General features: G+C 43.5%; 3 protein-coding genes and 1 long non-coding RNA gene across 5 annotated transcripts; 2 read left to right on the top strand and 2 right to left on the bottom strand.

Annotated features, from left to right (window-relative positions):
• On the top strand, nt 218-8,293 carry LOC8082774 (transcriptional corepressor SEUSS). The gene is made up of 9 exons (XM_002441896.2): nt 218-2,076; nt 2,153-2,272; nt 2,486-2,534; nt 2,636-2,850; nt 3,348-3,416; nt 3,514-3,608; nt 5,628-5,721; nt 5,950-6,019; nt 6,676-8,293. The coding sequence occupies exons 1-9, from the start codon at nt 919-921 to the stop codon at nt 7,587-7,589; spliced, it is 2,784 nt and encodes a 927-aa protein (XP_002441941.2). The 5' UTR covers nt 218-918; the 3' UTR covers nt 7,590-8,293.
• On the bottom strand, nt 9,107-10,119 carry LOC8082775 (thioredoxin M-type, chloroplastic). Its single transcript, XM_002442901.2, has 2 exons — nt 9,768-10,119; nt 9,107-9,683 (listed from the first exon to the last, which is right to left on the bottom strand). Exons 1-2 carry the CDS (start codon nt 9,994-9,996, stop codon nt 9,361-9,363), a joined length of 552 nt encoding a protein of 183 aa, XP_002442946.1. The 5' UTR covers nt 9,997-10,119; the 3' UTR covers nt 9,107-9,360.
• Nucleotides 12,375-13,208, top strand: LOC110437694. Its single transcript, XR_002455632.1, has 2 exons — nt 12,375-12,554; nt 12,665-13,208. It is a non-coding gene; the product is annotated as an uncharacterized LOC110437694 (long non-coding RNA).
• On the bottom strand, nt 12,980-16,689 carry LOC8054117. Of its 2 annotated transcripts, XM_021466277.1 has the most exons (6): nt 16,122-16,689; nt 15,967-16,017; nt 15,437-15,523; nt 14,925-15,058; nt 13,437-13,525; nt 13,039-13,354 (listed from the first exon to the last, which is right to left on the bottom strand). In XM_021466277.1, the coding sequence occupies exons 1-6, from the start codon at nt 16,506-16,508 to the stop codon at nt 13,242-13,244; spliced, it is 861 nt and encodes a 286-aa protein (XP_021321952.1). In that variant the 5' UTR covers nt 16,509-16,689; the 3' UTR covers nt 13,039-13,241. The 2 variants fall into 2 exon arrangements, with proteins under 2 accessions (XP_002442947.2, XP_021321952.1); XM_002442902.2 differs by lacking the exon at nt 15,437-15,523 and having other exon boundaries at nt 12,980-13,354; nt 16,122-16,679.

The raw sequence follows: 22,062 nt of genomic DNA on the forward strand, positions 1-22,062 counted from the left end.
GTCGAGGCGGTTGCTACCGGGGGTCCAGCGAACCCGCCCGGCGTGACGTCTCCCTCGTCCCTGGGGTCCACGCCGGGCCCGCCACGTGTCTGGCCCGCGCGTCAGCGGGCGCGGGGCGAGGAGGCGGCGCGGCGGGCGCGGGTACCTTGACGGAATCCAATGCGGTTGTGAGCGTTTTGACGTCCGCAAGGCCAAGGACGGGTCCCTCCCCCCGGCCCCGGGGACACGCGCACACACGCACCCGAGTCGCAGGATTTTCTACTGCTGCTACTGCTCCCTGCCCTTCTCGGCTTCTCTCCCCTTCCCTTCCCTTCTCGCTCGCTTCCGCTTCCGCTTCCTGCTGCTGCGCGCCTCGGCTCGCGGGGAAAGTCCAGCGGAGTCTCGCCGTCGCGGGAGTGCGGAGTCCGGGGGCGCCACCTCGGCGCCGGAGGAGGGAGGGTCGTTTGTTCGCGGTGCTGCAGCGGAGGAGGAGGGGTTGAGTTGAGGCCCGGATCGCCGGATTCCGCCGCGGGCTCGCTCGGATCGAGGAGGCGCGGAGGGCTGTGGCTACGCCGGCCGCAATTCCCGCGGTGTCCGCCTTGCGTTCCGACACGCGGGGCTAGGGGGCGGAGCTCCCGTGCCTGCTTCGCTTGCTTCCTTGCCTCGTCCTGCCTGCCTTGCCTGCCTGCCTGCTCGGTGCCGCTACTCGCTCCCTCGCTCGCTTGGTTCCGCGCGCTGGCGTACAGGACGAAAAAGGTGGTGGGGAGGTGACGCGTTCGCGCGGCTCCGGTTTCGGCTGCCACCGGAGGAGTCGCAATCTCGCCTAGATTTGCCTTGCTGCGGCGGGGGATGCTGCTTGGACGCGCGGCGGATCTCGACGACCGTTGTTCCTGCGCCGCGGAGTGAAAAGGTACGGTTCCCTCCGGCAGGATTTTGTTGATGGTGCCGTCGGGGCAGCCCAACCCGATGGGCGGCCCGGGCCACCAGCAGGTGGTGGGCGCGTCGCTGCTCCGGACCAGCTCCAGCCTCCTCGGCGGCGGCGGAGCCGGCGCGGGTGCCGGTGGACAGCCGGGGATGGGGATGGGGATGGGCGGCGGCGGCGGGGTGCTCCCTTCGCAGTCGCCCTTCTCGTCCCTCGTCTCGCCGCGCACGCAGTATGGCGGCGGCGGGAACGGCTTGCTGGCGGGCGCGTCCAGCGTCGCGTCCATGCTCAGCAGGCAGCAGTCGTATGGGAATGGGGGGACTGGGGCAATGCCGGGCACCGGTGCTGGTCTCCCCATCGGTGGGATGCAGCATAGAGGCGGCCTTGATGGCGTTGGTGATTTGGTTGCCACTGGAGGGCCCGATTCCATGGTGTTCTCGTCCTCGGGCCCTGGTAGTTTGGGCAACCAGCTTGGTGCTGACGGCTTACAGCAGCAGCAGCAGCAGCTGGATGCACCACAAGATTCACAAAATCAGCAGCAGCAGCAGCAGCAACAGCAACAGCAAATGTCAATGGCATATAATCAGCAGCATATGATGCCACAAACTCAGCAGCAGCAACAGCAGCAGCAGCCTGCAGTGAAGTTGGAGAACGGAGGCGTCCTTGGCGGGGTCAAACTGGAGCAGCAGATGGGGCAGCCTGATCAGAGTGTTTCCACACAGATGCTGCGCAGTTCGAGTGGCGGCGTGAAGCTCGAGCCGCAGTTGCAAGCGTTGAGGAGCTTGGGTGCTGTCAAGATGGAGCACCAAAGCTCAGACCCATCTGTGTTCCTACAGCAACAGCAGCAGCAACATATGATGCAGCTGTCTAAGCAGAACCCCCAGGCTGCAGCTACTCAGTTGAGTCTCCTACAACAGCAGCAGCGGTTCTTACAGCTGCAGCAACAGCAACAGCAGCAGCAGATTCTCAAGAACCTGCCTTTGCAGAGAAACCAATTGCAGCAACAGCAGCAGCAGCAGCAACAGCAACAACAACAGCAGCAGCAACATCAGCACCAGCAGTTGCTTCGTCAACAAAGTCTGAATATGCGAACTGGTAAAACACCTGCTTATGAACCAGGGACCTGTGCAAAGAGATTGACACATTACATGTATCACCAGCAAAACAGGCCACAGGTAAACATTTCTCACAAATAAATATTTCCATTATTGCAACCTTGGTGGATGCTTATTATTAAAGATATGGTATTAGGACAATAACATCGAGTACTGGAGAAACTTTGTCAATGAATACTTTGCCCCAAGTGCCAAGAAGAGGTGGTGCGTTTCTCTCTATGGCAATGGTCGTCAAACTACTGGAGTTTTCCCTCAGGTTTACCTTTTCTCTCTGACATTGAGTATAGGCTGGTAGTTCAATTTTAATGTTGAGTATAGGCTGGTAGTTCAATTTAAATGTCCTGAGTGTTGTTATGATTGATAGCAATCATGCAGTCTTTTGTTTGCATGTGATATGTTTTTGGGAATACCCCAGTTTGGTCTTTTTGATTATTCTTTAACCTGTATACACTTTCATTTTATGTTTTAGGATGTTTGGCATTGTGAGATATGCAATAGGAAGCCAGGCCGAGGTTTTGGTGGGTATAATTGTGATTGAAATCTATCCTACTAGACATTTTCTATTTCTGTGCTATTATGCATCACTAATAACTATTTGATGGTATCCTACCTTTTATAGAAACGACGGTTGAGGTCTTGCCACGGTTGTGCCAAATCAAATATGCCAGTGGTACACTTGAGGAGCTTCTGTATGTTGATATGCCAAGAGAGTCCCAAAATTCATCTGGACAGATTGTTTTGGACTATACCAAAGCGATCCAGGAGAGTGTCTTTGAGCAACTGCGAGTAGTTCGTGAGGGGCATCTAAGAATTGTATTCAACCAAGACCTGAAGGTAATATGTTCTCTAGTTGAGATACTTTCTTATTTTGTTGGGTTGGTGTTCCCCGCATTTTCTTTTTGGCATTCTAGGGTAAACTGAATGATAGTCTGGTCTGAAAATACCATTCTAGCCTTGTTAATTAATGTCATCAAGCATTAGTGCTTTTTTTCTCATGTGATTAAAGAGACATTTTACTAAAATATTGCAATTACTGAAATTTATTACACTAGGCAATCTTCTTGCCCCCATGCATGCATGCACTCATGAATTCACTCGTAGAGCTATAATTCAGAGGAAGGCAAAGGTAGCCTTTTTCTGTCTCCCTTCGTTATGGAAGGCAAAAGGGTTTAAAGGAAGGGATACTAGTAAAGCCACCTCAAAACATAGGATGATGTACATTTGTGAATGAAGAAAAGACCTATAATGAAGCATAATTATGTAGTACGAGTAGTTTGTTACACTTCTGCTAAATTTAACACTGTTAAACTGTTGCCCATTGTACTCATTAGATTGCATCTTGGGAGTTCTGTGCCCGGCGTCACGAGGAACTTATTCCTCGGAGATCAATCATACCACAGGTATTATTTTCCCAAAGATAATGGAATGTGTATTTTTCATCTGCATTGTGATTCTGATCATGGACTTAATTTCATGCACCTTTTGTTCTTCTATTAGGTCAGTCAACTTGGTTCTGTGGTGCAAAAGTATCAGTCTTCCGTTCAAAGTTCAGCATCGCTCTCAAGTCAGGACCTGCAAAACAATTGTAACTCGTAAGGACACTTTGAACTTCAAACCCAGTTCTTTGTTAAATTCAATATTTTGCCAAGCTTTTGTTCTGAGCTTAGTTATCCAGTCTGGCAATCTCCCCACAATCCTATGCTGATATAACTATCCATACTTGTGGCGCATGGTTTCTTGATCTTTGCAGATTTTGCCTCTTATTGATTAGCGCTTCTAGTGCTTGTATGGTTGTACCTCTATACATCAACCATAGTTTGCATCCTCATCATAGAACCGGTTATTTGCTATTTGCTATTTTTTTTGGCAAGATACTGGAGTCGTGATTTAAATTTTGCATGCCATAACCTTCATTTTATAAAATATTAGTGCATGTGAGTATCTAGTACTTTGCATTCGAACACTGCACAAAATGGAGAGTTTCAAGGTGCTTTGTTAAGTTAACTAGAACATGCATAGACATCATCCTATGTGTGCGTTGGAAGCTGCTTGTATAGCATGCATGCCAGCTGCGTTAGTAAGTAGTTAATACACTTATACCAGAAACATGGTTCCTGTTTCAAAAGAATATTTTATTGAGCCAAAAAAAAACTGAAACTAAACTGGGAGCAGGAGTAGGAGCATCAAAATACTGCAATGAATGAACAAGTAAACCTGTTGCTATTGGACATTTGAGCTTCCTTTGACATAAGTACACTATCTGAAATTATGAGACGTTTTGGCTTTTTTCTAGATACATAGCTTTTGCTGTGCACTTAGATATACATGTTATTAACCTTGGGGATTCAGAAGATAATAACTTCAGTAGTGGAGATGACTGTATATAGAGAGAGCTACATGGGCTATATGGGCCTATATTAGATGGGCATTTATAGCAATGTATGTAGAAAAGCGTGTCTTACAATTTGGAACAGAGGAAGTAGTATACAAGCTGTTGAACACATACATATTTTTCTATGCTGCTGTGAGCCACCTAGATTTTGAATGATACTGTTATCCTGTACTTGCAGGACCTGCTAATATTTATAAAAAAATAGGTGGGGAACTTCCCCAACCTCCTAAAAAATTATACTGCTCTTTCTTCTTTTCTTTTGATCAATTATACTGCTCTCTATATAGCCGACATTTATATGCTTCAAGTGGTGCCCTTGTAGTTAATATGGCCTCATTATTAATGGCCCCTGACTTGCTTTGTTATTATCAACTTATGGCATTTCCGTCTTGGTTGCTGCTGAATTGATTTTCAGTAATGGGTTGAGAGCAGTAATGGGCACCATTAGTAATAACTATGGCCTTGTTTAGTTCCCAAAAAATTTCAAGATTCCCCGTCACATCAAATCTTATGGCACATGCATGGAGTATTAAATGTAGACGAAAACAAATATTAATTATACAATTTATCTGTAATTTGCAAGATGAATCTTTTGAATCTAGTTAGCCCATGATTGGATAATATTTGTCACAAACAAACGAAAGTGCTACAGTAGCCAAAACCAAAAGTTTTCCTCAACTGAACAAGGCCTATGTATCCTGCATGGGTTTTGGGCTGTAGCTCCTGCATGGGTTCACGGGAGCAATGATTTATAATTCCTTGCCATACAAGTCGCTGGCCTGGCCACATGAAGTTTGGTCGTGTGTAGTATGTACAGATGTTTGTTGCTCCTGTAATCTAGTGCTCCCTGGGTCCTAAAATATAAGGCGGGATTTGACTTAGTGCAGTCTTCAAGATTGCACTTTGACCGCTTATATTTAATTTATGGCAACAAAAGTTTGATCATTTGAAAATATTTTAAAATACAAATTCATATGATTAAAGTATTTGTTGGTCAAAGATAACAAAGTTTGAATTTTGAAATACGTGCATGCTTTATATTTTAGGATGGGGGAGTTTAACGTCAAACCTCCAATATTTGATGTCGTGTTACCCTGAATTAAGAGAACTGCTTTTATTTCCCTTGTTATAATTTCTGTTTGTATCGGCACATGTGATTGCCACTTCCGTGTACTCTGCATTATATAGTTGTTCTAATATACAAAAATTATTGAACTAGGTTTGTCGCATGTGCTCGCCAGTTGGCTAAGGCATTGGAAGTGCCGTTGGTAAATGATTTAGGATACACGAAAAGATATGTCCGCTGCCTCCAGGTACTGACTATTTCATGGGTCCTTACGCATTTCCATTTAAGTTTAACTTTTGATTCAGTTAATATTATCCCCTACTTTCTTGCAATTTGTGTCCACAACTCCACATGATTCCATTATACTTAGCGGTGTAGATTTAGCTACCAATGTTGTCTTCTTTTATGCCACTCCTATTTAAGTGAAGTTATCACCATGATTAATCTTTTCTTTTGTCTAAACATTGATAATCAGATTGCAGAGGTGGTCAATTGTATGAAAGATTTGATTGATCACAGCAGGCAGACTGGGTCTGGTCCAATAGGTGCAGTATTATTCACCTTTTTTATGCGTTCTTGTTGCTTAAGTATTCTTGCTTTGAAACATAATTTGTTCAATATGGAGAAAGGAAAATGTTATCTGTACCACTTCACTCAATTCTGACTCCAGTTGTTTGTAACTTCAAGTACAGTATCAATGTTAATTTCTCATTTGTCAAGTGGTACAAGTTTTATTAGGGATTTTGTCTGTTCTACCATTGATTTTGAACCATGCTACTTACACATATCTCCTGCCGGCTATGACCGTATCACATTGGAACAGTTCTGTTTCTTTGTTTTGCAGCCCATATGTTTCTGACACTATCTTGGTAAGGGATGTCTTTGATGTTCCAACAAAATCAGGATAACTAAAAAACATATGGACACTATCTGTTAATGTTCATCATATCTTTGTTTCTTATATAGTTCTTAACCATCCAAATTTCTGTATCTTAGTTTCTCTAGGATTTTGTCTAGATGAAAAGCTAATGAAATATACAATTGAACATACATCATGTAGTTATTGGCTATGAGTTGGCATGCATTATTATAGTATTATTATTCATAAGTTGTTTAACATTTTTAATGTGGCAAGCCTTGGTATTAATCAGTTTCTTCTGCTTGTTTTTAACATACACAATCATGTTCTTTTTTTCTCCAGAGAGCTTGCATAAATTCCCTAGGAGGGGGAATTCAGGGGGGGTTAGTTCTGTTCAAGCCCAGCAGCCATCTGAGGAGCAGAAACCTGTTCCACAGAATTCTAACCAGAGTGGTCAAAATTCTGCTCCTGCAACTGGAATGCAAATCTCTGCCTCTGTCAATGGTGATGCTGCGTCAAACAATTCACTCAATTGTGCACCATCTACTTCCGCACCATCTTCTTCATCTGTTGTTGGTCTCCTCCAAGGCTCAGTAAGTGGCAGACAAGACCATCCAACAAGCAGTGGCAATGGTCTGTATAATGGTGGAAACAGTGCTTCAGTTGCTAAGGCCAACTCAACGAACTCCATGCAATCAAATGGGCCAGCATCGTTTCCTTCACCAGCACCCTCGGCATCAAATGGCAATATGATGCCTGCTCCTCAGCACTCAAGCCAAATGAATTCGCCAACCATGTCATCAAACCCACCTCCTATGCAAACACCTACAAGTCGACTTCAGGAACCTGAGCCAAATGAGTCTCAAAGCTCGGTCCAGAGGATATTGCAAGACTTGATGATGCAGTCCCATATTAATGGTGTTGGACCAGTGGGAAGCGATATGAGGAGAGCAAACACAATTACTCCTGGTCTTAATGGTGTCAACTCCTTAGTTGGTAACCCTATGACAAATAACCCTGGAATCAATGGAATGGGATTTGGGGCTATGGGTGGCCTTGGTCAACAAATGAGAACGGCAATGGGGACCAACGCATTGGCAATGAATGGAAGGACCGGGATGAATCACAGTGCGCATGACCTGACACAGTTGAGCCACCAGCAGCAACAGCGAGATTTAGGAAACCAATTGCTCGGGGGCCTTAGAGCTGCAAACAGCTTCAATAACCTTCAATACGACTGGAAATCGGCTCAGTAGAGTGAGCAGGAGTCAGAAAGGTCGCACCTGATATTATACAGTTATCCTTGCTGGGTCCATCACTGACAACACAAAAGTTACGTCGCCACAACCTGCCCTCCCTCGGAAGTGGCGGGTTCTTACTGATGGTGCATGCTACATGTTACAGCAAAAAGGAAACATTAGCGATGATCGGTACATGTTACAACAACTGTCTGTATGGCTGTGTTCCTTTGTATTCCGCCTGTGGAATTCATGTCTGCTTAGGCGATCCTACCGCAAAAATGAGATCTGTGAAATGAGAGCCTACTTTCACTTGTGCCCATTGGGGCAAGTGTTGGCGGATTCCAAACTGGGGGGAAGATCAGAGCGTCTTTCCCCTGTTTTTTCGGGTTGGATGACGATGATTTCTCTCTTCCAGTCTGTACTCTTGTGTACCATGGCTCTCCGTAAGTTGTGAAAGCATGAGTACCTATTTCCACCTTTGATGGCCAAGAATCTCATTGTAGCTGTGCTATACTATGTATAAGCTGTTATTTACTAGTGGAAAGCATCAGGAAAATTTTCTAAAAGAGGGTGTGAATCATGATGTCTCATCTGTGTACCTGTTCTTCGGATGAATGATCTCGTTTGGTTGCTTGATAGCAGCAGGTTGATCTGTATACATGAGCACAGCGTGTTGTCATTCGCTGACACTCACTAGTATTGCTAAACACCGCTCTAGGGCATTCTTGCTTCCTCTTTTCCTTTGTTTGATTAACATGGGTTGGAAGCCGGGCTCTGAGTTTACTATGTGTATCATTCATGTGCATTTGTATTAGGCAACGGATCTAGTGTAAACTCATCTCCCGTGCAAACTGTGTAAACTCTAATCTGGACCATAGGATGTTGATCTAAGGGGCGGAGAGATTGGGTAATTTTGCACTTAACCGTCTGCTCTTAATCACACTTTTACAAATCCCTCCTTCCACCTCTCTTATGCGTCTTCTTGGATCAACATCCTGCGGTTCAGATTAGAGTTTGCACAGGAGATGAGTTTGCACTAGATCTGTTGCCTTTGTATTATGACCTGTAGCTGGAGATGTGTTGTTCTGGAGAGTATGCGTGTGTGACAACACATACGAGTTCACCTCGTCAGGTTCAGCACAAATCTCCACATGTGCGGAGATGGAAGCCCAAGCACCCGTGTGCTAGCACTAGCACCGGCAGAGCTGCCGAGAGGGAGAGAAAAGGGGCTTATGATTATATATAGGCTTTGAAGGACCAAAAGTTGTCCTTTTCATGGGGTGTTGGTACATTTTTGTACAAGCGGATAACTTTCTATCTCTACGGCAACAGCAAATATGGTACAAACTAATATTGCATGTTTCATCTTCACCTATTATGGGCACATTATTAGTACTATAAACTAATGAATTATGGTTTAGCCCATTTATGGATATCCAACCCATAATAGGCATGATTGCCTCCTGGGCACATCACCAACAATATATACACATATGAATTATACTAACATATGATGAAGTGAAATCATGCACTTAATAAACTAATTAATGTACTTTGGATTTGACATATAGAGAAGTATACATACATATAATAACTGAGCAGTAGCAGATGGCTGCCCTGCCTGAATTAATTAACGCGTCGATCATGACATCCGTATGCAAGACTAGAGGAGATACATGGGTGGTGTATATGCGCGAGCATATGGACACTTATGTATTTAATTAAGTTGTTCATGCACGCATCGATCGATCCCAATATTACGATACAACAGTGAGCTATTATATGCTCATGAGGTGCCGATGTACTTGTCGATGAGTGTGGTGAGCGTGGACTTTGGGACGGCGCCGATGACGCTCTCCTTCTTCTCGCCGGCCTTGAAGATGAGCACGGTGGGGATGCTGCGGATGCCGTAGGTGGACGCCACGTTGGGGCTCTCGTCCGTGTTCACCTTGCAGCACGTGATCTTGCCGGCGTAGTCCTTGGCCAGCTCGTCGATCACCGGCGCGATCATCCTGCACGGCCCGCACCACGGCGCCCAGAACTCCACCAGCACCGGCGTCTCGCACGCCATCACCATCCCGTCCCAATTCTTCTCGTCCGCCACCAGCACTGCATCCATGCCCCAACCGTCAGTCTATCTATCTTTATATATTTGCCGCCGGAAAATACTCCTATATATATATATATGGTTACCTTCGTCGACGGCGTTCTTGGACTGGCAGACATGCCGCGGCCGGCGCGTGGCGACGCGGCCGACGGACAGCGGCGCGACGACCGCGGCGGCGGCGGCCCGCTTCGACGGCAGAACCAGGTTACTGCCGCTGCCGCTGCTGCTGCCGACGACGAGGAGCCTGCTGTCCTTGCCACCAGCGGCAGGGGCGGCGTGCAGCGCCCACGCTCTGAAGCACGTCTCCAGGGCCATTGTTGTTGTCGCGGGTGTGGTGGTCGTCTCTCACACTCACCTCACGCGCGTCCGCGGCGAGAAGGAATGTGGTGACTATTCCAGGTGAGCCGGCGTAGGAAGGGATAGGATTTGTTTCCCTGCCACTGGATGGATATTTGGGAGCAGGCTGGGGTGGCATTGTGAGGTGGGCAGGAGCCTCCGGCTGTGCATGTGGATGAGGTGGTTTTTTTCAGCTCCGATCCTGCGCTGTCCACTTGTCCGCACGTGATGATCTTCCTTTTTTTTTTTTGTGGTAACATTTCTCTGCGCTGCTGTCTGGCCTGGGCCACCTCTAATTCAAGTAATATCGTGGTAAAAAGATCTTGGGAAAAAATATCATAGTAAACCTACATATGTCAGTCTCTCCGGTCTCCATCCAGAATTATAAGGTGCATATTACATGCATTTTGAAATCCAAAGAAGACCATGCCAAGTTAAATAGTGTTTTTTTGGGGTAGAAATAGGATTACTAACACAAAAACCAACAAGGCAGAGTTCTACAAATATATATGACAACATGCCAAACAGTAATCAACCTTCATAAAAATTATTTGACAAAAAAAGGAACTATATGGCATATATGAAGTTAGCACGTGGGACCCAAACTATATACCATACTCCCTCCGTTCCAAAATAGATGTCGCTATGGGATGCATGCGGGTCAATTTTTCGCAACTTTGACTAGATTTATTATAAAAATACATTCAACGATCTATTTAATGATATTAATTATGTGTTATAAATATTAATAATCTTTTAGATATATTTAGTCAAAGTAAAAAGCGTTTTGACTTCTCGGGATGTGAGAATGACATCTATTTTGGGACGGAGTGAGTATATAGGGGGTGATTGGTTGCCGCGACGGTGGCATCCTAATGCCCATCCGATATGATTCTGTGCACCTAGCCCGTGTTTGGTTCCTCAACTTGTATCGTTTGGTGTATCTTCTCATTCTCTTTTCCCCCTCCGTTCCGGTTGAGACCTCTTCTTGAGGCGAGCTTCCCTCGCCATCCCGGACGGTGCGCTCCTTGGCGGGAAGGGGAGGCGCGAGCGCGGGAGATTGGAGCGTCCTAGCGCGCGCGGGTGGGTGTTAGGCTTACCTCCCTTATTTGGTGCCTCTCCTTTCTCTCCTCTCCCGGTGCGGTGAATCCTCTTCCACCTTCTCGGCCTCCCTCCGCCATCATTGTCGTCGATCTCTGGCGGACCGTTGGCGGTCCTCCCTAGATCGCGTCGGTATACAAGTCACCTCCCCCTCCCCCTCCCCCTCCTCCCCCTCCCCTCTCCCCCTGTATGAGCTTTGATGTGTGCGGTGATTTTGTTTGCGGTTTAGAGCTAGGGTTCTTGATGTTACCCGGTTAGATCTGTGCGGTGCTTGTGTAGATCTACCAGTCAACTTGTGATTTCACATGTTTTACATTCAGATCTGTGATGGTTAAACCCTTTTTTTGAGCTTTGGACATGTGGTGGTCTGCCCTTGCACTTGCACATGATGATACTTTGATTTATTACAAACTGAGCAAAGTACCTATGGTTGATGATGTGAATGTAACTGTAGGCGCTGGAGGAGCACCTTTGAGTGTGGCAGCCGCGCCTTGTTTATCTTGTGATGGCTGAACTTTTGCTTGCATTCTCTAATATGTACTGATAAGGGTAAATTTCTGTAATAAGCACTGAGACCTATGGCACTTTGCAATGATGTATTGTTTCTTCTCTTGCATTTTTGTGCGGTTAATAGAACTTTGGCGCTATCGAATTGCCAATGATGATATCTTATTTGCATGTCAAGTGTGTTACCAAAAACGGATGACCTTGAGCTTGTGTTCAGGTACTAAAACTTTGTTTCTTATGCTCCAAGCTCAAGGTCAACCGAGGAGCATCTAATATCTGAGGCCAATCTGTTCAATACTACATCATTTATTGCTATGGTTCAGTCTTTGTTCTTGCTGGTGACTAGAGTGGTAACCTCACCAAAACCATACACGTGTGCTCTCACCTTTTATCATGCACCAAACCAAACACAGCTGGTCACACCAAGTCATACCACAAAACTGTCTAGACAAGCAACCAAACACGATTCCTATGATCCAGTATGCTACACTCATTTGCAACCAAACAAACCAAGGTGCATGGTTTCATCTGGAATAGTTTGAGCCTGCAGAGGCCCTCCATCCCGGATGGCAGACCAAGGAGCAACCAATCACCCCCATAGCTAGGGAAGTTGTATCCACAAGGTTTGATAGTTGGAGACTTTGTTTTTATATAGTATATGTTTGGAGCCCTATGTTGGATACTTGGATTAGTCCCAACATGAATCTTGGAGTGATCGAAATAGGGGTAGAAACTAGTTTGACCACACAATAAATATCAAATTATACATGAAATATATAGAAAATTGCAATGGAGAAGAAACGAACAGGCAAAATACATGCTCCGTTGACCTACCTTGATCACTATGACAGGAGGATATGAGCTCTGGAAGTGTTACCGTAGATGCTAAAACACATGGTTGGCCACACTCCGTTCAAAAATTCACGAAGGTAGGAGTTCTAAGTTCTAACCAAAGCTATGTCGCAACAATACCAGCGCACGGCATGCTTGTCATGCTTCTACCACACAAAATCCAGTGATGAGTTTGGTACAATGACAGGTAAGTTCAGGTGGAGCCAGCAAAATGAACATAAAAATGACCGGTTGAATTGGGAGAAGTTGATGAGGCCAAAAGAAAAAGGTGGCCTGGGATTTTGAGACCTGCATAATTTCAATCTTGCTATGTTAGTTGTTAGGTTAGGGCATCAGGCTGTTAGTTGTTAGGTTAGGACATCAGGCTTAAGAGCCTCTGTTGTCACTCCAGTGGCCGGAACAGATACATGTCCACCCTTTGTTGTCACCCTAATGTCAGTTTGGGTCTTGCGGACATGCAAACCTAGTCTGCAAAATTTCTTTTCTGAGGCAAGCCATGTCATTTGAGACCACATTCACATTACATTTACATAAATATATTTTTGTGGCACCAGAGACAAATGGGCACCAGAAACAAATAGAATGCGTGGTAGACATTGCTCAACTTACATTAGTCAGATCAAGCTGAAAATGTTTGAGAAACATACATGGCCTCGAAGAAAGATTTAGACTTACTATCTGACATTTTGTACATACTCCAGAGCAAGGAAAAAACATAAAAAAGAAGAAGATGCATCTCTTGAAGGAAATTGAATACTTCACTTTCAAGTATTTGCACCTCTTTCTCGTCGCCCCTGCTGTCCAGAAGATTTATGGGACCTATTATCTGGTCCGGCAGTGGGAATAGTCTGCAAGCTTGCTCGCTCTTTAATCATTGCTGCGCATATGAATGATGAAAAACAATTATAAAACATAAATGTGGTAAAGATGAATGGTGAAGTTCTCTCAGGAAAACATACACATTGCTATGTCCTGCATTTGTCCCATGCCAGCTTCCACTGCTTGCGCAACCTTTGCTGACTTATTGACACCATCTGCTATCTCATGACTGCAAATGGATATGCCACACACTAGTTAGACGACGGTATATGCCTTTCTTAAAGAAAAATAGCTAGCACCTTTTCCATTTGCTAGTTCTAGATTAGTGCCATCTGTCTTAGGATAACAGATCCTACTTGAATATGCATAGTCTGTGACTTGACTTTATAAAGAATACATCAAAATCGCTTCTAAAGTTAATTCAGCTAAACTATTTTATGGAACTAAGCACATCAATATCATAATGGGCAGGCTTTTTGGCTACCAAGTCATTGTTGAGCCCTCTCCATCAGTGCTGCATTCTCAATCTTGCAAGGAGTCCAACAACCCAAAATTTGCTACTCCACCATTTGCTTCCATTTGTCATGTGAAGCTATTGGCTTCCTCGGTAAGCTTGGCCGCCACAGCCATATGATGGTGGGCTGGTGGCACATAGGTGCTGCTTTTTTTACTAACATCAAGCATCATCGTTCGCAAAAAAAAAAAAAAAAAAAAAAAAAAAAAAAAAAAAAAAAAACATCAAGCATCATGAATCTTCTGTGGCAGCAACTGCTCATTCGCAAAAGCCATAACGTCCATCTGTTGACTCTGAAGATTCAATGGCCAACAACTTTGACCACTACCAAACCTCGAGGACAAGCTGTCTTGGAGAGGTCATGTAATGTCATGGGCAGTATAGGCCCATGAAGGAGATTAGTGTGCCTCCAAAAAAGGAAAATGGCCCAAGTTAATAAGGTTGGCAGTTGGCTAGATGTTAATTAGCAAATAAGATAGGGTTATCTAGAGATAAGGATTTATTAGGTGTCACCTCTATGTAAACAGAAACAGATTAGAATCAAGCAAGAAGAAAACTAGAAAGTAGTCAGAGCCTGCAGAGGGAGGGCGACTAACTGGTTCTTCCCTCTATCCCAACCAAATCCATATATCACATAATATAGACTAAACATCAAGGATCGCTGTCCAAAGATATGAACTGGAATTGAGGTCCTTTGGAATTTATGAATGTCTGAAACTATAAACCAGCAGATGTTAGAATGATCTGTTACAGTGTATGTTAACTGGCGCCTGAACTACTAAAGGGAAAGAATGTGCCTATGTTGACAGGAGTACTACTCCCTCCAATAAAAAATACAAGTCCATATAGATTTATCCAAAGTCAAACCTCTTTTTAACTTTGACCACAATATTTAAAATTTTACATAGAACAATACAAGAATATGAAAGTATTTTCTGTAATGCATCTGGAACTATCAATCTTATGTTACTATAAGATTTTTGAGTTCAATGGTCAAAGTTCAATAATTTTGACTTAGGGCAAAGACGAACCAAGATGGGTTTATATTTGTCAGAAAGTATATTGAACCCAAACATCATTTCACGCAATATGTACTCCATCTTTACACTCTTACCTCAAGTCACTAAGTCCAAGGGTAAGATCAGTGACTTCCATGCCAGAAAGCCTTATAGCAGCCATTGTACTCGGTAATTCCTCAAGAGCTGCATCTGCCAGCATGGTAAATGAATTTGCAGCTCTCCTCATAGCCTGATGAGCAGCAAAGTCTTAAAATTCTATCAGACTAATTACACTACGGGAATATATAACCAGTTAAGGAATATAATAGGCAAAACCAACTGTTTCGAACTGAAGCAGCACAAACTTCTGAGTTACAACTGGCATGTGGCCTCATCAGAAATAAGCATATAACAATTGAAAAATTCTCAAATCACTTGTGGGTATATGGGGATGGTGGTCTCTACATGAGCATAAAAAAAATCATGAACAAACTCAATTGCATTTGGGAGAAACAGAAAAAGACAAGTTCAGGTATATGGCTGCTACTATTTCTATCAAGCTTGAATGCTTGATCATGAACAAAATGTCTCTGCCCCCACACCCACGAAAACTTAGAGAAATTCTGACCACTTGTGGACTAGCTTCATGAGGTTTTTCACCGAGAAGTTGGTTTGGAGTTGATAGAATCTCACAGCCCGATGTATATACATTTGTCTGGGTCATTAAAGAAAGAGTCATGGAGCTTAGGAATATTGATATTCTTAACTAACAAGGAGCTGCCATGTAATTAGTTCCAAGTAGAAGATGTAACACGATAATTGCACTTTGACAACCCTTACAAATCTTATTCCTGGGACAGACATTGTTATTAATTCCAAATAGAAGATATACTGCATCATAGAGGATTGCCTTTACCCATTCATTCAGTAAGTATGATGGACTATATATATCTCCTTTAAGTTTTAACCGCCACGAACCCTCAAAGCTTCAATGGGGGTAAAGCAGCATAAAGCAGTAAAATTCTAATCTTTTTGAAAAATACTGGAATGGTTACCAATTGCAGCATTCCTAACTAAAAGCAAATTAATCACAATAGAAACAGCAATTGCAGAGCTCAACTTTACAGGTTAAGCTAGGATCAGTATCGCAAGACTTACTAGCATCGTCGGAATCGCGACGGCCACCATGCTCGAGAACGCTACTGACGTCTGGCCGGCCGCACAACAAAAGGCAGAACAGCCGATGAGCTTATATTGCACAAAAGGAAAGGAGCCAACCAATAGAGGCCAAGCCCAGGCCAGGCGAGTCTCACCGTGACGGCTACGGCGGTCAGGAGGAAGAACACCGGGTCGCCAGCCGGTCCTGCGCGGCCCGCGCGAAGAAGCGCCGGGAGGCCAGCGGCGCCCACGCTCGGCGTGTACACCCCGTCCCCGTACTCCAGTTGCTCCGCCGCCGCCTCTGTCGTATCATCTGCCACCGCGCCGCCCAGCTCCCCGAAATCAGCCGCGGCTTCGTGGTCGGAGCGTTTCTTTGGAAAAGGGGAAGGGAGAGACTGCGGCGGCCGGGGCAGGTGCGTACGGAATGAGGCCGTGGGAGGCCGCGTACGGTGAAGACTGCGGATGGGGAGGGAGATGTGGTGCAGGAGGCCGGGAGACGGGGAAGCGTGCAGGCGATGGTGGTGCTGATGGTGGCCTGACATGTGAAAACCGCGGATGGGGAGGGAGGGGCACCGAGCTCCGAGCTCCGAGCGCCGAGCTCGACAGGACGGCTGCTGTGAGGAGCGAGCGAGGTTTCTCCGCGGTCGAGTTCCAGAACTTCGGGGGCGTTTGGATTGGTTCTTGTTTGGCAAAATTTGCCACAAGACACTGGCCTTGATTAGTTCCAAAATATTTTGCAAAATCGACACTGTAGTTTTTTCGTTTGTATTTGACAAATATTGTTCAATCATGGACTAACTAGGCTCAAAAGATTCGTCTCGTCAATTCCGACCAAACTGTGCAATTAATTTTTATTTTTGTCTATATTTAATACTTCATGCATGTGTCTAGAGATTCGATGTGACGGGAAATCTGAAAAATTTTGTAAAATTTTTTGGGAACTAAACAAGGCCACTGTTAAAATGTGGCTTTTGCCATAGACCATTGAAAAAACTTGTCTTTGCCAAGAGACACTGTAAATCTGGAGTAATATGCTACAAGACACTAAACTTATTATTATATTTGATATTAATAGACAGTCACACAAAATGACGAATATACCCTTTTTAAGTAACAAAAAATCAAGCGCTTAGAAGACATGTAGCCAGAAATCAAGCGATTATTAGGTGTCTATATTAGATTAGATCAGATCAAAACGAGATTAGTCTACAATCTAGATCCAATCCAAGCATGTAATAGTGTTTGATGATCCAGTTGAGCTACTCACGAGGATGCAGCGTGCTGCCGGAGATCCGCGTGACCCACATGAGCCAGCGGCGGCACACATCGACATAGGCCCGCCGCGTCCTCGCCCACGCGTACACACCACTGCCCCCACGCCGGCGTGCCGTTGCGGAACTGGTCCTCCGGAGATAGCCCCTGGCCCCGCTGCAGCCTGCAGCTGATCATGTGTAGGGAATGCGAACGGGTCACACTGTCGTCATCACACACAGAGGCCGCATCGCCATCGTTGTCGTGGTGGTGGTGTCGATGGTTGGCGCCCCCATTGGTGGCGTGGACGGGCAGGATGCAGTCGGAGAGCAGGGCGTGGATTGGGAGGTCGGGCTAGGTCTTGTAAAGGCCATGGAAGACAAAGGCGTTTGCCGGAGACTTCAGCGAAAAGGGGAGAGGAAGGGAGCAATGGATCGCAGGAATCGGCTGCAAGGGAGGAGATAAAAGAAAAGGACATATTCGTCATCTGGCGTGGTTGTAATGCGTCTAGTGTCCTACAGCATATTAGTCCAGATTTACAATGTCTTTTGGCAAAGACAAGTTTTTTCAATGGCCTGTGGCAAAAGGCACATTTTAACTGTGTTCCCTGGCAAAATTTGCCTTCTTGTTTTCGACTTGGTCTGGCCAGCCAACTAAGCCAGGTACCTCACAATCTGGCTCTCCCAACATAAGAGGTAGTTGTTTGGTTCACTTGTCTTAACTAAATATGGATTACTTTGATTATGTTTGGTTGTCTTGCTCAACTTGAATACAATCACCTCTTTCTTGTTCTAGTAGCTTTATCTCTTTGAGGGATTACATCGAACGGTTGGTGAGCATTAGAATCTCCATTGCACTGTAGACGAGCTCTGCCTCGCCGATGCTGCAGACGTTGCAGACGAGCTCTGCCTCCGGCCATGGCTCCCACTTGACGAACTCCTGACCATGGCATGGGCTCGAGGACCCCCGGCCATGGCTCCCGCTCGAGGACCTAGCTGTGCGAGGAGGAAGGGGAGGAGGTGTGCAGTGACCTTGTTGGCGTGGATTTGGAGGTGGGGGCGAATTTTGGGTCAAGCCACCGCAGGAGTGCGAAGACAGCCTCGATGAGGAGAAACTCCCCGATGGAGTCCCAGCCTCCCAGGTGCGAGCCACGAAGAGGAGGGACACCACGACACCCACCTCGCTCCTCCGTGCGGCCGTCGAGCAACTCCACCACCACAGCATCAAGCTCCTCACAGTCGCGCTGCTCGACAAGCCTACGCCGGCGATGGGAAGGAGTGGGGAAACAAGCAGGACTCGTTCACTCAAATGTGGAGCTCGCCGCTCGGGCGATAGGGGGAAGAGGAGGCTCGCCAGCCGGTGGGGTGGAGGAAGAGGAGGGCTCACCGACCGGGTCTTTTGGAGGAGGAGCACCAAAGTCGAAGGGAGGGACCAAAGGTGACGAGAACCGTCACTCGTCTCTAGCTAAGCCAGGCTCCGCGAAAACGCCCGAATTAGGTGTTTCTAGCAAGCCACCTAATTAGTATAAAATGAGCTTGTGAAAATCTGACTACCAGGTCTGGCACTCGTAGCCTCATTGCCTGACGAGGATGTGAACCGGATCTCCAACCGGAGTATCTCCAATTAATTTTAAGAGTAAAGTCTACCACCGGTCCTTAAACTTGTATTGTTATATCATCCTGGTTACTAAATTTACAAATTGATCGTTTAGGTCCTCGAACTTGTTCATCTATGTCATCTCGGTCCCTAAACTTGTTTAGTTGTGTCATCCTAGTCCTTAAACTTAGAAATCACCCGTTTTAGGTCCTCAAAATTGTTCAGTTGTGTTATCCCGATCCCTAAACTTGGTTTTGAATCTCATCTGAGTCAAAACAAAGCGATCTAAAAACTCTATATCAAAAAATAATTCATAAGTTTTTCATATGAACTCGAATGAAGACAAACTTTATACCAAAGTTATAGTCCTCAACATAATCTACAATTTTATAGTTGAAAAGTTTTTTATTTGAAGTCCTTTAGTATTATAAAAATTCAATTTTAAATTTTAAATTTCAAAATCTATAAACCTATAAAAAAATATTTTGGGACCCTAAACGGTTTTAATTTAAAAACATTTCAACTGCGGAAGTTGTAGATTGCGTTGTTGTCTACAATTTTGATATAAAATTATCTTCATTTGGATTCATATAAAAAAGTTATGAGTTATTTTTCTATATATAGTTTTTAGATTCGTCCTGTTTTTATCCAAATGAGACTTAAAAACAAGTTTAGAGACCGGAATGACATAAGTAAATAAGTTTGAGGACATATATGAGAGATTTTTAAGTTTACGGACCAGGATGATATAATCGAACAAGTCTAGGTATCTAAACGGTTATTTTGCGAGTTTAAGGACTAAGACGACACTTTCGAACAAGTTTAAGGACGGTTGATGGATTTTACTTTAATTTTAATATATTTAAACACGATAGCTGATACGGAGTACAGTTGGACTAACTTTTTAGCCAAAGTTTTAAGCAATTGTTTTTTTAACTAGCTTTAAGTAGTTGTGAGTTAACTACTCCCTCCGTCTGCAGTGAAAAAGTGTATAAACGTAGACATAAATTATGGCCTTGTTTAGATACACCTAAAAACCCAAAACTTTACAAGATTTCCCATCACATCGAATCTTGCGGCACATGCATGAAGCATTAAATATAGTTAAAAAAGATAACTAATTGCACAGTTTATCTGTAAATCACGAGACGAATCTTTTAAGCCTAGTTGCTCCATGATTGGATAATGTTTGTCAAATAAAAACAAAAGTGCTACAGTGTCAAAATCCTAAAACTTTTTGCATCTAGGCCTATGTATAGATACATTGAATACTGAGTGAACCTGGATATTGAGTGGCCCTCCTAAAACAACGCACAAAGAGGAACAGAGGAAGTAGCTAGCCAACTATAATTAGTTTTAGATTAGACTATTTTTTTTAGCCTCAACAAGTAATTAACAGTGTATCAAAAACAGACCATTTAAACTAGCTTTAAGTAACTGTTAGTTAACTAGCTAGTCAACTATAGTTAATTTAGACTAATTATTAGCCTCATCAAGTAACTAACATGTGTATAAAAAACAGACCCAAAGCTAGCAAAGAAATTAAATAAAAATATCCAAATTACCTGTAGGTGGGTTTGCTACCACCGTTTTAGTAGAAATAGTATTGGATTGGCACATTGATCGTTTCTAATTCTTGCGACAATAGACAAAATCAATGACGTTTTACTCCACAATCACTAGATTTGTTTCTCTCTTTTTTTTTGTCTACTAGTAAAGAGAAATAGGAGCTGCCAGGTTTCACATGATTCTTATTTTTGCCCCCATTTATACTAGCAACCATAATTTTTTACATAATCTTTTAAGCAAAATAAATTAAGTTGGGTTGTATTTAGATTGTTCTTCACCTGTTTTTTATTTTTAAGAGTATTTTCATCCATATGGTTTTTATGAAAAAAAATTATTTTTTAAATTAGAATCTAGCTAACTATCCAAACAATCTTAGAAAGTGATTCCGGTTCATCGTGTATTACGTTTTTGAGAGAATTTTAATCTAAAATGTTATATGAGAATTTGAATCCTTACAACCATATTTTTTTCATTACAATATTGTTTAGTTTACGAAAAATATTGATTTTGGCTACCGTAGCATTTTTGTTTGTATTTGACAAATATTATCCAATCATAGACTAATTAGGCTTAAAAGATTCGTCTCGTAAATTACAGACAGACTGTGCAATTTTTTTTAATTTTTATCTATATTTAATGTTCCATGCATGCATCTAAAGATTCGATGTGACGGAGAATCTTAAATTTTTTTTGATATTTAGAAGGAACTAAACAAGGCCTAATTCGCGGAACCTGGTTGATGGGTACCACCCTACAGCAAGCCGAACTACACTATGACCTCGTTTAGTTGTCAGAAAATTTTGCAAAAAGTTTTAGATTTCTCATCACATCGAATATTGCGGCACATGCATGAAGTACTAAATATAGATAAAAAATAACTAATTACACAATTTATCTATAATTTACGAGACGAATCTATTGAGCCTAGTTAGTCCATGCGAACAATATTTATCAAATACAAACGAAAGTGCTACAGTGTCTATTTTAAAAAAAAAATAGAACTAAACAAGGCCTATGTTTATTGAAAATCATTTTCCTATAAGAACAATTCTAATGAGACGGAAATGTTTATTCCAGAACTCAAAAAAAATGGTATCCAGCTCGCATTTAACACAATAGTCATATAAAGTATCTCCAACAGTTTGCCAAAATTCACTTAGCAAATATTGTGATTTGTCAACTCTCTAAAATATATAGCAAGTGAAAAAACGGACTCTCTCTAATAGTTTGCTATTTTAACTTAGTAAACTTTTAAAAAATAGGCCCACAACCTACTGTTCCCAACTTAAAGAACCTGCATATTATCTAGATTTATATTTCATTCAGTTTCTAGTAGAATAAATGTCCACAATATTTATTGTCTTGTGAAAATTTTGGTTTGCATTCAGAAAAAGGAAACAATGAGCATCCACATTCAGAAATAGGCAGCAAAATCAGTGCGTCCGCGTCCGGAACAAAGGCCTTGTTTAGTTCACAAAAAAAACCAAAAACTTTTCAAGATTCCGTATCACATCGAATCTTGTGGCATATGCATAGAGCACTAAATATGGACGAAAATAAAAACTAATTGTACAGTTTATTTGTAAATCGTGAGATGAATCTTTTAAATCTTATTACTCCATGATTAAACTATGTTTGTCAAATAAAAATAAAATTACTACCGTTTCGAAAACCAAAAAA

This window comes from Sorghum bicolor, chromosome 8 (genome assembly GCF_000003195.3).
Source record: "Sorghum bicolor cultivar BTx623 chromosome 8, Sorghum_bicolor_NCBIv3, whole genome shotgun sequence".
NCBI lineage: Eukaryota > Viridiplantae > Streptophyta > Magnoliopsida > Poales > Poaceae > Sorghum > Sorghum bicolor.